The sequence below is a fragment of the Sorghum bicolor genome, chromosome 10 (assembly GCF_000003195.3).
Source record: "Sorghum bicolor cultivar BTx623 chromosome 10, Sorghum_bicolor_NCBIv3, whole genome shotgun sequence".
NCBI lineage: Eukaryota > Viridiplantae > Streptophyta > Magnoliopsida > Poales > Poaceae > Sorghum > Sorghum bicolor.
In genome coordinates this window covers 40,802,816-40,820,129 of record NC_012879.2, presented here as the reverse complement: position 1 = coordinate 40,820,129, position 17,314 = coordinate 40,802,816, and the positions used below count along the sequence as shown (strand labels likewise).

The following is a 17,314-nucleotide window of genomic DNA, read 5'->3' as shown; positions in this document are numbered from 1 at the left end:
CACTCATATACTCACATGGGGCTTACTGTTTTTAACATTTTTAATTTGTTTTTAGGATAGTATAAACATGATTAACTAGGCAAACTGTTTGAAATAATTGAAAGGGAAAGGATAACTACCAAGTTTACCTCTTGGCAAGGCGTTCGGTGTTTTTAAGTCCTCCGAACGGGACTCTCTGTTTTCTAGTTGTCCTGGGATTCGTTGGTTGGCGTAGTCGGTACTTCCGGCGGCGCCTCTGTAATAACCCTAAAACTTACAAGACACAAAAATTCCAGCTACAAAACTTTTCTAAAATACCCCATGATTGATGAGTGGCATGTAGAAAACCTCACCACAATGCATTCATTTTTGCTATATTGTTAACCCTAGGTTTTATCAGTGCATGCACTTTTAATTTATTGCATTGCAATTCTCTGGTGATTTGGGATTTTATTGGACTTTGTATTGCTGTTCAACTTTCTAAATAATTAATTAAGTGATAAATAATTATTTACTCCATTACATTACTATATTAAACTAATACCAACCTAATTAAAACCTAATTAGGCAAAAAGGTGGAAAACATAAATAGGAATAGTAATTACAAATGAATAATTGACAACTAACAAATAAATATTAAATCTGAAATGATTCCTAATTACATACCTAAAATTAATTAAATAAAAGAAGGAGGAGAACTCGGGCCTGCACTCCCTCTCCCACCTTCTCTCTGCCCTGTGGCCCCCACGCGTCAGCTCTATCCTCTCCCATCTCCCCTGCTTCAACCGCGCCCGACCAAGTATGCCTGCACCCGCGCGCAACTCGCCACGCGGCCCCGTGCCCCGCGCCCTCGCTCCGCTCTGCGCCGCGCGACCCGGACGCCCCGCGCGCTCGCTCCGCTCTGCGCCGCGCGACCCGGCCGCCGGCGCGACGCGGCACGCCCGCACAGCGCGCATCGCGACACGGCCGCGCACCCCGCGCGACTCGCACGCGCACCTGCCCGTGACTCCGCCTTGGCCACCGCTCCGCGCGCGCGCAGCCGCTCGTCTGCATCACGCCGCGCATCGCGCTCACCCACGGACTCCGCATTCGCCACGACGCCGCGCAACCGCCGCATGCCGCGAGACCCAGCCGTCCGCGCTCGCGCCGTTCCCGCGCATGTCGCTCGCCGCGCATCGCGCTCACCCACGGACTCCGCACTCCACGACGCACGCGCAACCACACGACTCGGCCGCCGCGGACCGAGCCGTCCGCGCGACACGCCCGCGCACCACGCACCACCGCAGTGCCCTCCACTACTTGCCCTTAAGACGTCCTCGATCCCCAGCCTCGCACCCCCCAACTGCGCCACTCCACCGCTCCGCACCGCAAATCAGTGCCGTCGTCGTGCCCTGCCCGAGCTCCGCTCCGCCACGACGCCGCCGCTCCGCACCGCACCGGACCGCCGCGCCTACCAACGTCCGTGCCGCACCGCCATCGCCCTCTGCTCGGAGCCGCAACGTTCGCCTCGACGCGCATCGCCTTCGCAAGGTGAACCACCGCCCACTCTTCCCTCCTCGCCGCCCGTCGTGCACCCTCTGCCCCGCTACGCCGCAGCCGCGCTGGGCCCGCGCACGCCGTCGCCTCGCGCCGGACGCACGCGCACCGAGTGCGCGCCGTGTCGCGTCCCGCCGCCGACGTTTCTGCGCTGCAGCTCGCACATGAGCGAGCGGGCCTTGCCCTGCCCTGCTTCTGGCCCACTTGGGCGCTAGCCTCGGCCGGATTTCGGCCCACGCGCATCAGAGAAGGGATGGAATGGTTTTTTCTTTTTTTTTAATAGAATTAAACTTTGACAATTTATAACTTAATCAAATTAACTCCAAATTAAGTGATTCAAATTGCGTTGAATTCATCTCCATGATACCTACACCTTAGTGCTATGACACACTGCCTTCACAACAATTAATTTTCAGGGTTCTATTTAATACATTAAATAATTGCTAAAAATCGCAGAAAAATCATATCTCGTTTATACGAACACCAAAAATCACACAATAAATATCAAAATTTATATAAAATAAATTTCTACTTAATGATATATTTCTTGTGTGCATTTGGATCTTTTCGCTGTTATTTGTTCTTTGTGCTTATCTATAGGGGTCGCTTCCGCGACCAATAATATACGTGCAGAGTCGGAGGACGATCGGACTGACGAGGATCGGGAATATCGGGAGGAGTTAGGCGACGACTACTGCAAAGGTGCCACATCCCACCCACTTTCGTAGATCCCATTACGCATTGCAAATATTAGAATTGCTAGTGCTTTATATTTCTATTGATATAACTGCTGTTATAGGGATGCATAGTAGATTTACTATTCTTGTACCCTACCTTGTATTACCTATCACCCTGCTCACCCGCTGATAGATTAGAAACGCGCTTTTATTATATTTCTACTATATTTATATTCTTCGGCTTATATCGATGATGTGACGCCGATGGTGAACCTAAGGGGATGGTTTGGCTTGGGAAGCCGGACCTGGTGATCATGCTGGATCTGGGGATTATGGTGAGGATATGTGGTGTCTTGGCGTGTGTCTTGGGTGTGTGAAGGGTGAGGGTTGAGTCGACCAGACTGGGATCTACGACGAGCCGGTGGGGCGAGTCATGCCGTGGAATGAACTAGACATTCCTGTTGGATATACCTATGGCGGGTAATTATGCGGTGGGGATGTGTGTGAGGTGAACCCGGTATAAGTCTCCGGCGGGAGGAGCTTCGGGTGGAGGTGCTGTGGTGGCACGTTAAATGGAAACCCTGATGAAGATATTCCAGTTTGGTCAAACTTAAGGACTGACAGTTCTAGTAACGAGATCATAGGAATCCTTACTTTCCACTCGCTTTCCATGGGGGGGAGACGGCCGAACCACCGGGTAGGGTGATGCCACTACTACTAGGCGAGGATGTGTTAGGGAGGTACGGGCAGGTTGGTCTCACACCCTCCCAAGACGATCATGGCTCCCTATTCGGGACAGGGGACATGACTTCATAGTTTCAGCCACTCCAGGTGGGGTGTTCCAGGGTTGGGAGGTAGAGTGACATTGTCCTAGGCCGGTAGGCGCCCGGAATCTGCCTAGATGATTGCAAGCATCGATGACGGCTATCTTGTGGAATAGTAAAACCTCTGCAGAGTGTATGGTTGATCGATCGATACATATGCCGTCCTTTCGGCTATGGAGCCTTCCTGTGTTCTGTTTTCACTAGACTAGAGAGAGGAGTGTTCTACGTTCCCCGAGAGATACTTCCGGCCACGAGCCATAGGTTGAGGGCTGTGGGCCGCTGAGACACGCCGAGTGGGAGTTGGCTTGTCGACTTGAGTGTGGGTTATGTTGGTGTTGGTGATGGAGATGGATATGGGATGGTATGGAATGGAGGGTGATGGATGGTATGGGTTTGGGTTGTGTTAAAACTTGACTATTACTATAATTGAAACTTGATTACTATTGCATAGGAAAACTAGAGCCCCATTTAGGCCTCTTCAATTTACCTTATTTGCATCCAATTCCACAAAGCAAGCGCATAGAGTGGGAGTGGCCAGTACAAATCGTACTGATACTTTGGCATACAGGTTCTTATGATTCCGAGGGATATAGCGACTAGGGGATTCGTGCCTTTGCTCAAGTCGATGGAGATTCTACCTTCCGCATCTATCGAGCTGTTCCGGTTGATAATTTAGATTTTGTTTCTGCCATGTGGCAATGTTATAATGTAATACTCTCTATTATTAATGCTTTTGTACGATGTATGGATGATGATTATCAACTGGAATTGGGTAATTTGATTTAAATGGTCATTTTACACTTCGACTATGTGGATTTTCCCCTTCGTGGAAAATCAGGTCGTTTCAGTTGGTATGAGAGCCGTACTTGACCCGAGGACGAAGCCCCTAGGAATGGACGATAGAATAGGGCAAGCCAACTCTCTCTTCGGTTATATTACCGACCATGCGCAATTTTTGTGCAAGGCTTACCCCTTCCACTGACCTGCTGATCATGTTCTTGGGCCCTGGAGTAATTTCAAGAACATGTCCCGATCACGAGCACCACAGTGGACAAAATGGAAAATAGCAAGCCTACCATTACTACATACCTACGCATAGCACGTTTCTCGCGATTCTCCTAGTGTAGCTACTGGAGAAGTTGCCCTGTAATAAAACCAATGTAATGAGTGCTTGGGTCTTACCGAAATTTTATTAGATTTTATTGCTTCTTATTTATATGAGTGTAGGATAGATTAATTAACTTATTTAATTCGTTGAAATCATTTATTAATTATTGAATCTTAAGCAATTAACTCAGTTATAAGTTTTATGACCTATGCCTCACCCATTAAACCCCATGTTTGCCATGTCACAGATGTCGATGCGCCGTTCTCACCGCCTGCAGCGCCTCTCCCCGACCCCTGCGCCTAGTCTTGGGCGTGTTGACAACCGCCGCGCTCGTCAGCGCGGTGGTGGTCGCGGTAGTCGAGATGACAACCGCCGTGGCCGCAATGAGGGAGGTGGCCTCGAGCAGACGTCCCCAGCTGAGGTTGCTCAAAATGACGGGAAAGAGGCTCCTGATGGCGCACACGGTGGCAACGACAACAACGACCGCAACGACCCTCCACCGCCGCCTCCACCTAATCTGGCTGAGGTGATGGCTCAGCAGACGCAGCTGATGGCCGCCCTGGTCGACAGCATGAACCGCCGCAATGGTGGTGGTTTACGACCTGATGATTTCCAGCGCAAGCTGGAGGGATTTCTGAAGCTCAGGCCGCCCACCTTCGACGGCACCGACCTGGAGCCCCTGGCAGCACATGACTGGCTGAGAGAGATCGAGAAGAAGCTGGACCTCACCACTTGCACCGACGAGGAGTGCGTCGGGATTGCAGCCCACCAGCTCACTGGAGCAGCTCGCTCTTGATGGGACAGCTACTCAGATGCACATGAGGACCCCGAGCATATCACTTGGGATGAGTTTGTTGAGGCCTTCACCGAGTATCACATTCCAGAGGGAGTCCTGGACAGCAAGGAGGATGAGTTCCGCAACCTCCGGCAGAAGGGTGACACTGTACACGAGTACACTACTCGCTTCACCACCCTCCTTCGCTACGCACCCCCTGCTGTGGTGGCCTCCGAGAGAGAGAAGACCCATCATTATAGAAAAGGACTGAACCCCAAGATCAAGGTTGCATTGGGAGGAGCCAAGAGCCGCACCCTCCATGATCTGATCGACCGCAGCATACAGATCGAGAAGGATCAGATTGAAGATAATGAGGAAAGCAGAAGGGAGAAGCGCAGATTTAAGTTCTCTCACCGTGGCAGAGATCAGAAGAGGTTCCACCATGATGGGTCGTCATCTGGACACCCCCGCTACTCCAGGGATGATGCCTCCGGATTTGGGAGGAGAGGCAAGACCCACTCTTCAGATTACTCCCGACCTTCACGTGATTGCTACTCCCGCGACCGTTCATGTGACTGTCACCCCCGTGACCGTTCGCGTGACCGCTACTCCAGAGATCACTCCAGGAACCGCTACTCTCGTGACTGCTCAGAGCAGCCTTGCCGCAAGACTGATGACTCTACTCCTGCCCGTGCTGCACCAAGTACGAGCAACTGGAAGGCCCCCGCACCAGCCTCAGCAGGCGGCGCGCCTTTCACCTGCTTCAACTGTGGCCAGCCTGGTCACAACGTTGCTCAGTGTCCTCTGAAGGCCACTACCCCTGCTGCACAGAAGACTACATACAGAGGGTCTGCTTCTCGTGGTCGCCTCAACCACATCACAGCTGAGGAGGCCCATGCTGCACCGGATGTCGTGTACGGTATGTTCCTGTTTAAAGGCATTACAACATCTGTTCTTTTTGATACTGGAGCTACATGTTCATACATATCATCCAAATTTGCACGAGAGCATAACATACCTTTTACCCCTAGTCTAGAACCCATAATTACCACATCACCCCTAGGAGAGATGAGAAGCACCCACATATGTAAGGGAGTGAAACTTAGCATTGAGGGAGTAACCTTTGAAGCTGATCTTACCCGGCTACCCTCCAATGGCTTAGATGTTATCCTAGGCATGGATTGGCTAACCAAACACAGAGGAGTGATATCATGTTCCCCCAGACGTGTCCAAGTGCACCACCCTACAAACCCACAAAAAGCCGAGTGTAGACCCAGTCAAGAAAAGTCTGTCACACTCCTGTGCGCCCTCAAGGCTCAGGAAGAATCCCAGCCCAAGGAGAAAACTATTGATGATGTACCGGTGGTTAGAGACTATGCTAAGGTATTTCCAAAGGAGCTACCTGGTATGCCGCCTGACCGTGATGTGGAGTTCATGATTGACCTTATGCCGGGTACGGGTCCCATTGCAAAGCGACCGTACCGCATGTTAGTTGATGAGCTAGCAGAGCTGAAGAAGCAAATTGATGAGCTGCTAGAGAAGGGATTCATTAGGCCGAGTGCCTCACCATGGGGATCCCCTGTCTTATTTGTCAAGAAGAAAGATGGCTCAATGAGAATGTGCATTGACTTTGGCAACTTGAACTCTGTTACCATCAAGAATAAGTACCCCCTGCCGAGGATTGATGATCTACTGGATCAGCTACGAGGTGCTAAGTACTTCTCCAAGATCAATCTCTGATCTGGCTATCATCAGATGAGGATTCGGGAGGAAGATATTCCAAAGACAGCATTTGTCACCCGCTATGGGCAGTTTGAGTACACTGTTGTATCCTTCGGTCTCACTAATGCTCCTGCTTATTTCATGAATATGATGAACAAGGTGTTTAATGATGTGCTAGACCAGTTCGTGGTGGTATTCATCGATGATATTCTGATTTACTCCGCCACTGCTGAGGAACACGAACAACATCTGAGATTAGTTCTGGAAAGGCTAGCCGAAAAATCACTATATGCCAAGTTCAGCAAATGTGAGTTCTGGCTCAATGAGGTTGCCTTCCTTGGTCATGTACTCTTTGCGGATGGTGTTGCAGTGGACCCCGCAAAGATTGAAGCTGTCAAAGAATGGGACCAGCCTCGCAATGTGACTAAAGTCAGGAGTTTTCTGGGATTGGTGGGATATTATCGCCGATTCATTGAGAATTTCTCCAAGATCGCTCGCCCGATGACCAATCTCAGAAAGAAGGTGAAAGATTTTGAATGGACGCCTGAGTGCGAGAACAGTTTGCAAACCTTGAAGGAGAAGCTCACTACCACGCCTGTCCTAGCATTGCCGGATATCACTAAGGATTTTGTCATCTATTGTGATGCCTCTCGCCAAGGACTTGGATGTGTATTGATGTAGAATGGGAGAGTCATTGCTTATGCTTCCCGACAGCTGAAGGAGCATGAACATCAATATCCTACTCATGATCTCGAGTTAGCTGCTGTTGTACACGCTCTCAAGATCTGGAGGCACTACCTCATTGGCAACAAATGTGATATCTATACCGATCACAAGAGCATGAAGTACTTCTTCACTCAGGAAGACTTAAACATGAGGCAGCGCCGATGGCTAGAGCTAATCAAAGATTATGACCTAGAGATACACTATCATCCAGGAAAAGCTAATGTGGTCGCCGATGCTCTCAGCCGCAAAAGCTATTGCCACACTCTAATCACTGAGTCTATGCCACCAGAGTTGAGGCGAGAAATCTATGATTCCCAGCTTGAGATACTACCACATGGCTTGTTGCATGAGCTCCGAGTTGAGTACGATCTCACTGATCGAATCCATGAAGCCCAGAAGGATTGTGAGAAGATAGAGTATATCCGTGGGCTGATGAAGCTAGGCTATAGCCTTGAGTTCAGAGAAGATGAGAAAGGAGTCATCTGGTTTAAAGACAGAATTTGTGTACCTGACAACTCTGCCCTGCGAAAGGAGATATTATCAGAAGCTCACGATTCTAAGTATTGCCTTCACCCTGGAGGCTCAAAGATGTACCAGGACTTGAAGAAGCATTTTTGGTGGAAGAATATGAAGGCAGATATTGCAAGACACGTGGCTGAATGTGACATCTGCAATAGAGTCAAAGCGGAGCACCAAAGACCCGCAGGATTGCTCAAACCACTGGATGTTCTTGAATGGAAGTGGGGAAGCATATCCATGGATTTCATAGTGGGACTTCCACGATCCCAAGGAGGCCATTACTCTATATGGGTGGTAGTTGATCGCCTAACCAAGGTAGCACATTTTGTACCTTGTGGGTCAAAGATTCGCGCTGAGCAGCTAGCTGATCTCTATGTGAAGCACATCCTCAGACTTCATGGTGCCCCGACAAACATCATATCTGATCGAGGAGCCATATTCATGTCCCGATTCTGGCAATCACTTCATGAGTCCATTAGGACCATGCTCGATTATAGCACAGTGTATCACCCGCAGACTGACGGGCAGACAGAGAGGGTGAATCAGATTCTGGAGGTCATGCTCCGTGCTAGTGTTCTGAAGTATGGCACAGATTGGGAGAAGTTCTTGCCTTATGCTGAGTTCTCATACAATAATAGCTACCAGGCCAGCATCAAGATGTCTCCTTTTGAAGCTCTGTATGGCCGAAAGTGCAGAACCCCGCTGATGTGGGACCACCCTGGTGAGAGGGCAATCTTTGGCCCTGCCAAGATCAAAGAAGCTGAGGAAGGAGTTGCTCAGGTGAAAGAGAACCTGAAGATCGCTCAAAGTCGATATAAGATCTATGCTTGTTGGGTATTCTTAACATCATTACTAAAAGTAGACTAAGTTCTAAATCTAGCAACGGTGCCAAAAATGCCAAACCTATCCCTCACACCACTTAAGCCAAGTTGTCATCCCCAGCATGACATGAGAGACGCGGTATTGAAATATGCAATTGCTCTTCTAAATAAATAATGAATGGGATCTGCAAGCGCACAGATTAATACCGATGTAGCATTTTAACCGGGAAGTATTCCAGGTATCGTTATTTATATTTTTACCACTGGGAAGGGATTAGCAATCATCAATATTGATTACAGAATAGAATATGAGATTGAGCATCTATCATTGCATGTATAATTGAGAACATTATATCTAACTCTTCATACAGGGATAAGTGTCACATAAAAGATATATGAAATAATAATAGTGACAAAGATAATTAATCTGATCTAGCCACATAATAAATATGATAAGCACCTCAATTAGATACTCTAGAAAGTCATTAGCATGGTATTAGAACGAACTACAAGAATATTCCCTAAGTTATTCTCAACTATATAGTCTAGCATTATCATAGTTAGTGCAAGCATACCTAGCAATCATTGCGAGACAAGACTACGCCCATGCATAGTGATATTAGCAAGGAATATGAGAAACATAGCAATCACTCCCCTGTAATAATGTTGTTCTGCCAGCCCAATACACGAGAGGGGGACAATATAAGAATCAATGAAGCTGTCACTATCACGAACCACCCCACGATCTGGCATATTGGGTACAATCGCAGATAAATACGGTATAAGCACCACGCCTACACAATATTTATCATTTACCCATGGATCCGATGGATAAACGCTATACGATCCTAAGCGTGTATATAGATCGCATCTAACTAAGCCAAGTACATAACCATGATAAACTAAGAACAATATAATCTTGGATATAAATAAGTAGAGCAAAGTCATAAGCAATATATTGAAGTAGAACAAAGTTATATTCATAATATTGAAGAACAAAGATAATTAGAAAGTAATTAGAAGCACAATTAGGGAATTACCAAGAATCCTCTTGACAGATCCGGAAACCAATCGAAGATTGACTCCTTCTAGTTCTAATCCTATGTAGCTATGCTAATCTAGATATCTAATTGATGTGGTGGCTCTAATCTTGATCAGAGGCTTCTTCTCCCTTGATGGAACAATGAATTAGGGTTGAGAGGCTCTCTCCTCCAGGGGCCAGGGGGTCTGGTTTTATAGTCCCTCCAAGTGAATATGGGCCCTTGGATCAAACCGACATAGATTGTATGGTTTAGATTCATCCTTTAGGTCGGTGGAGATCTCCCGCAAAGCAGAGTCCTGTTTGGACTCCAACAGGGGGCGGGCGCCTAGTAGGACAGGGCGGGCGCCCTGCCTCTGGCCCCGTTTCGCCTCCGCTTCGGTCTCGTGGCTTCTGGAGTCATCTAGATGTAAGATAATTGCGCAGCACGTTAATATCTTTACGTAATCCCGACATATGGGCCTTTCTTCCATATTTCCTGATAACCCCCTACAGAAATAGACAAACACCAAAACTCGTGGAATTCTGTCAGATAAAACCCGAAGTCTAGATCTTGATTTCATTTGGATCCTTTTCTTTATTTATTTGATAATTAAATTTGATACTTAAGGACCGTCAACAAACTCCCCCAAGCTTACCTCTTGCTCGTCCCTGAGCAAGGATAGACTCAGCTATGGATCATAAGTTGTTGCAATATCTTTAAAAAATTTGACGGTACATATGCTTTTAAATAAGATCTCATCTCTGAGTTAGAGTAAACTGTTAAGACTTAAAACTTACTTACTTTACCTTCACCATGGGACTTGTAACTGTCACTTCTGTCTTGAGTGGTTAAAAGATAGAACAGTCTAGCCAAGTGCCATGTCTCTTATTCTTGATCAGCTATAGCTCTGGGGTTTTTTGCAGATTTTCAAATAAAACTCAGAAATTCCTTGTATGATTCTCTCAGGTCTCTCTTTTGTGGTATTTTTGGATCCTTACCAAGACATTGATGGTATATGCCTTCTCTCAAGATATGTAGTATTTGTGGTATGAGGCATAGTGACATTGCCTTCTCTCTCACCCTACTCTAATAAGGCTTTAATATCTGGAGCTCATAGGTGGGAGATAAAGTATACATACTTACAAGACATTTATTGCATAGTCAAACCATGGATCCAAAGAAACAAATCAATAAGCCAAATCAAGATGTGCATGTCTGGCGAATGAATGGTGTATGGTGATGATGGTGATAACAATGGTGAAAACAATGGTAGTGGAAGTCTAATTCTACTTTTGCTCTTTCGAGGGGATACATACCTTCCTTGCTTTTGAAACTTTATGAGGAGAATGAGATGCTCTTCTTTTTCTTTCTTTTTTTTTTCTTTTGTCTCTCAGGTGGGTATTTTGCACCCCTAATTCTACTGTCGGACACTTGTCCATTTTTACCTCTCGTCTCACTTTTCTTTTCTTTCGAGGTTCCGAGCACGTGCTCCTTTTTATTTCCTCGTATATATATATATATATATATATATATATATATATATATATATATATATATATATATATATATATATATTTAAAGAGCATTCATCTCTTGAGATAATATAGCAAGTGGTAGTAACAAGATAACTTGAGCATTTATTTCACAAGGGGAAAATAGAAATATTTTTGGTTATTCTCTCCCGAATTAGGAGTAGAATATTTTTAGGTGATTCTGGAGATGGAAATGGATGGATATATGTGGATGGTACTTCTGGAGTAGAAGTAGCATATATATGAGTGAACGTGCAAGTGAAATCTTGATTTAACCACATGACAAGCTCCTAAGGGTCTAGACAGCTTGACCACACTCAATGCTCATAAGCAGTAAATATTAAATGTGTGGCTCAAAGTCTAGCAAGCATGTATATATGGCTGTGGTTGGAATTTAAACTCTCATCATACAGGAACTCATCATGCAACATTTTAAAGATTTTCAAAGATAAAAATCTCCAGAATTCTAGCATCTCTAGGAACAGATAAACAGCAGCTCAACCTTCCCATATCATATCCGTTAACAACTTAGACTTCAGATCAAGTTTTCATCCCACAAGTTTAGGTCTAGAGCAAGCTTTAAATTATAACAGTTATATCTAAACTTGAGAGAGAACTTAAAATTTGCAAATTAGGCAGAGCAACTATTTATCATATCCATGCTTAAGTTTTATTTAGATACAGATTTAGCATAGCCACTTTATTTATTTATTAAACACACTAAGCAAAAGATATATATATATAAGCATAAAATCTTTATTTGGTTTTCCCATAGTTTATGTGTATTTTAATATTCTAAAATAATATAAGTATAAAGATAGATAGAAATACTTATCGTGATAAATGGGGGTGCTCTCCCCCAAGCTAAATTTTGACGTAATTTCTCTTGGTGTAGCTAGCAGGTGGTAGAGGTGTATTTGAAAGTCAGCAGCATTCTGACAGTGATTAGAATGTCCTCCGTCTGCCAGTCTTCTTGATTCTTAAATTTCTGTGGAGCTCAAATAGACAACAAAGCTTGTGGAACTGATTAAGTGTTAGCATAAATATCTAGCCTTTATTATGTTGAGACTCCTTAATAAATGTTACTCCCTGTTTTTATATTTTTGATTTATAAAGCAGAAAAATATTTATTTTATTTTTATGCCACCATAGTGAATGTACTTATGGGTTTTATGCCACTCGTCTACTCACATGGGGCTTATAGTTTTTAACATTTTTATTTTCTTTTTAAGATAGTGTGAATATGATTAACTAAGTAAACTATTTGAAATAACTGAAAGGGAAAGGGTAACTACCAAGTTTACCTCTTCGCAAGGCGTTCGGTGTTTTTAAGTCCTCCGAACGGGACTCTCCAATTTCTTAATAATGTTGCTCTGCCAGCCCAATACACGAGAGGGGGACTATATAAGAATCAATGAAGCTGTCACTATCACGAACCACCCCACGACCTGGCATATTGGGTACAATCGCAGATAAATACGGTATAAGCACCACGCCTACACAATATCTATCATTTACCCATGGATCCGATGGATAAACGCTATACGATCCTAAGCATGTATATAGATCGTATCTAACTAAGCCAAGTACATAACCATGATAAACTAAGAACAATATAATCTTGAATATAAACAAGTAGAGCAAAGTCATAAGCAATATATTGAAGTAGAACAAAGTCATATTCATAATATTGAAGAACAAAGATAATTAGAAAGTAATTAGAAGCACAATTAGAGAATTACCAAGAATCCTCTTGACAGATCCGGAAACCAATCGAAGATTGACTCCTTCTAGTTCTAATCCTATGTAGCTATGCTAATCTAGATATCTAATTGATGTGGTGGCTCTAATCTTGATCAGAGGCTTCTTCTCCCTTGATGGAACAATGAATTAGGGTTGAGAGGCTCTCTCCTCCAGGGGCCAGGGGGTCTGGTTTTATAGTCCCTCCAAGTGAATATGGGCCCTTGGATCAAACCGACATAGATTGTATGGTTTAGATTCATCCTTTAGGTCGGTGGAGATCTCCCGCAAAGCAGAGTCCTGTTTGGACTCCAACAGGGGGCGGGCGCCCAGTAGGACAGGGCGGGCGCCCTGCCTCTGGCCCCGTTTCGCCTCCGCTTCGGTCTCGTGGCTTCTGGAGTCTTCTAGATGTAAGATAATTGCGCAGCACGTTAATATCTTTACGTAATCCCGACATGTGGGCCTTTCTTCCATATTTCCTGATAACCCCCTGTAGAAATAGACAAACACCAAAACTCGTGGAATTCTGTCAGATAAAACCCTGAGTCTAGATCTTGATTTCATTTGGATCCTTTTCTTTATTTATTTGATAATTAAATTTGATACTTAAGGACCGTCAACAATGCTGACAAGAGGCGTAGAGACCTCGAATTCACAGTCGGGGACTATGTCTATCTCAAGGTGTCTCCACTCCGTGGCTCTGTTAGATTTCATGTGAAGGGAAAGCTTGCTCCGAGATATGTTGGCCCATACAGAATTTGCAGAAAAATTGGGAAGCTTGCTTACAAGCTTGATCTACCTCCAGAGTTGACTGGGGTACATCTCATGTTCCATGTGTCGCAACTCCGCAAGTGCTTGAGGGTGCCCGAAGATGAATAAGTACCTATAGATGCGCTTGATATCCAGGACACGCTGGAATACAAGGAGCATCCCATCAAGATTCTAGGCCATGACACTAAAGAAACCCGAAGCAAGACCATCCCGATGTGCAAGGTGCAATGGAGCAATCACACCGAACGCGAAGCAACATGGGAGCGAGAGTCTGACCTTCGCCTACAATATCCATACCTCTTTGACGGGTAAGTTACTCTTGATCTCGGGGACGAGATCCTGATAAGGGGGTAGTACTGTAATAACCCTAAAACTTACAAGACACAAAAATCCCAGCTACAATTTTTTTCTAAAATACCCCATGATTGATGAGTGGCATGTAGAAAACCTCACCACAATGCATTCATTTTTGCTATATTGTTAACCCAAGGTTTTATCAGTGCATGCACTTTTAATTTATTGCATTGCAATTCTCTGGTGATTTGGGATTTTATTGGACTTTGTATTGCTGTTCAACTTTCTAAATAATTAATTAAGTGATAAATAATTATTTACTCCAATACATTACTATGTTAAACTAATACCAACCTAATTAAAACCTAATTAGGCAAAATGGTGGAAAACATAAATAGGAATAGTAATTACAAATGAATAATTGACAACTAACAAATAAATATTAAATCTGAATGATTCCTAATTACATACCTAAAATTAATTAGGTAAAAGAAGGAAAAAGGAAATAAAATAGAAAGCATACAATAGTAAAAGAAATGAAATAGAAAAGAACAAATAGAAAAGCTGAAGAATAAATAAAAAGAAGGAGGAGACCTCGGGCCTGCACTCCCTCTCCCTCCTTCTCTCTCTACCCTGTGGCCCCCACGCGTCAGCTCTATCCTCTCCCATCTCCCCTGCTTCAACCGCGCCCGACCAAGTCTGCCTGCACCCGCGCGCAACTCGCCACGCCGCCCCGTGCCTCGCGCCCTCGCTCCGCTCTACGCCGCGCGACCCCGCCGCCGGCGCGACCCTCCTCGCCGCCCGTCGTGCACCCTCTGCCCCGCTACGCCGCAGCCGCGGTGGGCCCACGCACGCCGTCGCCTCGCGCCGGACGCACGCGCACCGAGCGCGAGCCGCGTCGCGTCCCGCCGCCGACGTTTCTGCGCTGCAGCTCGCACATGAGCGAGCGCAAAGGATGTTCAACCCGCACATGAGAAAGAATGTTTCTCGATGTGAGTGATAAATAGAGAAGACTACGACCGTAATCTCCTTCTAACCTTGGTAAGGATGATCTACTGTTCTATTGGGGAGGCTAACGGAATCTAGACACCACAAAGGATGTTCAACCCGCACCTATAAACCCTATCCTTCCTGCTAACGAGATATGGTCTGCAAAGGTAACTTGAAAATGTCACGTTCCTCGCTACTACCACGGTCTAGCTAGTCAGGGAATATCTATGAGTATCCTAGCTTAAACACCACGTCTACGCTAGAGATGATTACTCTAAACTCTACGCGAAGAGATTAAAGTAAACTCATAAACCAAAAGAACAATAAAACAAGAACTTACTAGAATTTAGAAGTCGAAATACTGAAGAATCCTAGGAGCAAGCCTCGGGTTAGGAGAACTTGATCCCGCAGGTACAAGCTCGGAGTAGACACCGATAGGCCGGGCTTCCTCCAATCTACACCTCCACTCTTTCTCTCTCAATCTAGTAGAAACTAGAAGATCTATTTCTACTCACATTGGTTGCTAAGCCTAAAAAGAAATTTTATTTAGAGAAGAGGTTTTCCTTCGAGGGCTCCCCTCAACTCTATGATAAACTTGTCTCCTCCAGGGGCCAGGGGGTCTGGTTTTATAGTCCCCTCAAGTGAACGTGAGCCATTGGATCAAACCGACATTGGTTGGACGATTATCCTTGATCCTTTAGGTCCGTGGAACGTCGTGTGCAAAAAGAGTCCCGAACGGAGTCCAGAGGGGGGCGGGCGCCCAGGTCCTCAGGGTGGGCGCCCTGGGCCTGGCCCCTTTCGGCCTCTACTTCGTTCTCGTGGCTTCTAGAGTCTTCTAGATGGTAGAAAATTGCGCGGTGCGTTGATATCTCTATGTAATCCCGACATGTGGGCCTTTCTTCCTTATTTCCTGATAACCCCCTGCAGAAACAGATAAACAACAAAACTCGTGGAATTCTGTCAGATCAAACCCTAATTCTAGGTGTTGTTTGTATATTGGTCCTTTCTCTTGTTTATTTGATAACTAAAATTGATACTTAAGAACCGTCAACAAATACCCCCATACTTAGGCTTTTACTCGTCCTCGAGAAAAGGATGGTTAAGAACAATATCTGGGGTAAAACATTTTAAAACATTCTTCATACCTGCAGGGTGTTAAAATCCACTGTGTACTATAGTCAGGGAAGTATATGGTTAAGAGTAAAGATCCTTTCTTCTCAATCTGTCACTTGGAGTTTTCGTATATTTTTGAAAGAAAGTTAGCATACCTTTTATCCTCATAGGTTCTCTCACATCACTCATTATCTTTTATATATCTCACTGAGGCTGTTTTAATTTGCAAAAATTCTCAAGCATACTTACTTTGCATTTATTGCCTGATCAAAACGGGATCCGAGGAGGGGAATGTCATACTCTTAGATCAAAGACTTTGGAAATTAAAATCTTTGTCAACTCTTGCTGGCATATTGCTTATTAGAGGGACGATGGGCTATCATTTTCTTCTTTTCTCTTCTTTTTTTTTCTTTTTTTTAATTGGATACCGAGGTATCCCTAATTTTATTGCCGAACACTTGTCCATTTTTTCTGCGAGGTTATCGAGCACTTGCTCCTTTTTATTTCCTCGAAATATCTTTATTTTTGCATAGCCCATGCCTCTAATGCAATAATACTTTGGAAGAGTGAATCTTTCTGAATAAATGTCTTGATCTTAGGGGCATGATAAATCTCTCAGCAAGGGTCTAACTCATTTTGATCAAACTCAATACAGAGTAGATAGCTTTTATAATCATATTTTCAGTTTTATCAGGCATATATAAAACAGTGAGGATGGTAGCTAGAATTTTAAATATTTTGAAATAAATTCTCCAAGCAACAATGATATCAAGAATAAGAAACTCATACTCTACCATCTCACATTCCATACTGTCTTAAGTAACACAGGGTTTTAAAATGATTTTATAATAGTTGCAAGTTTTCAGGAAATATCACAGAGTGAGATTAATCATGATTAGAAACATTTTAATCTTTATCATGTCGGAAACAATATTCTGCATAATCCAAGATATGTGTATGTGTAAAGTAAAGTGTGCAGAGTATGTACCTGAATCGTGGAGTGGTGTAGTCGAAGTATGTTGGGCGTGTTGAGGGATCTCCCCCATACTTGTTTTCTACTTTCTTGCACAAAAATAGTAGAGACACACAAGACATAATAATAATAATAATAATAATAATAATAATAATAATAATAATAATAATAATAATAATAATAATAATAATA

The 17,314-nt window shown here is 44.5% G+C and overlaps 1 protein-coding gene across 2 annotated transcripts in view; it reads left to right on the top strand.

Moving 5' to 3' along the window:
- The window catches only part of LOC110431357, a 32,905-nt gene continuing 16,546 nt past the window's right edge, over nt 956-17,314 (top strand). The window contains exons 1-3 of one of the 2 annotated variants that reach the window (XM_021450406.1): nt 956-1,509; nt 2,149-2,217; nt 3,585-3,814. In XM_021450406.1, the coding sequence (XP_021306081.1) occupies nt 1,095-1,509; nt 2,149-2,217; nt 3,585-3,616 (516 nt within the window). In that variant the 5' untranslated portion in view covers nt 956-1,094 and the 3' untranslated portion in view covers nt 3,617-3,814. Of the gene's footprint in view, nt 1,510-2,148; nt 2,218-3,584; nt 3,815-17,314 lie in introns of those variants that run through there. The other variant, XM_021450407.1, reaches the window with a different exon arrangement.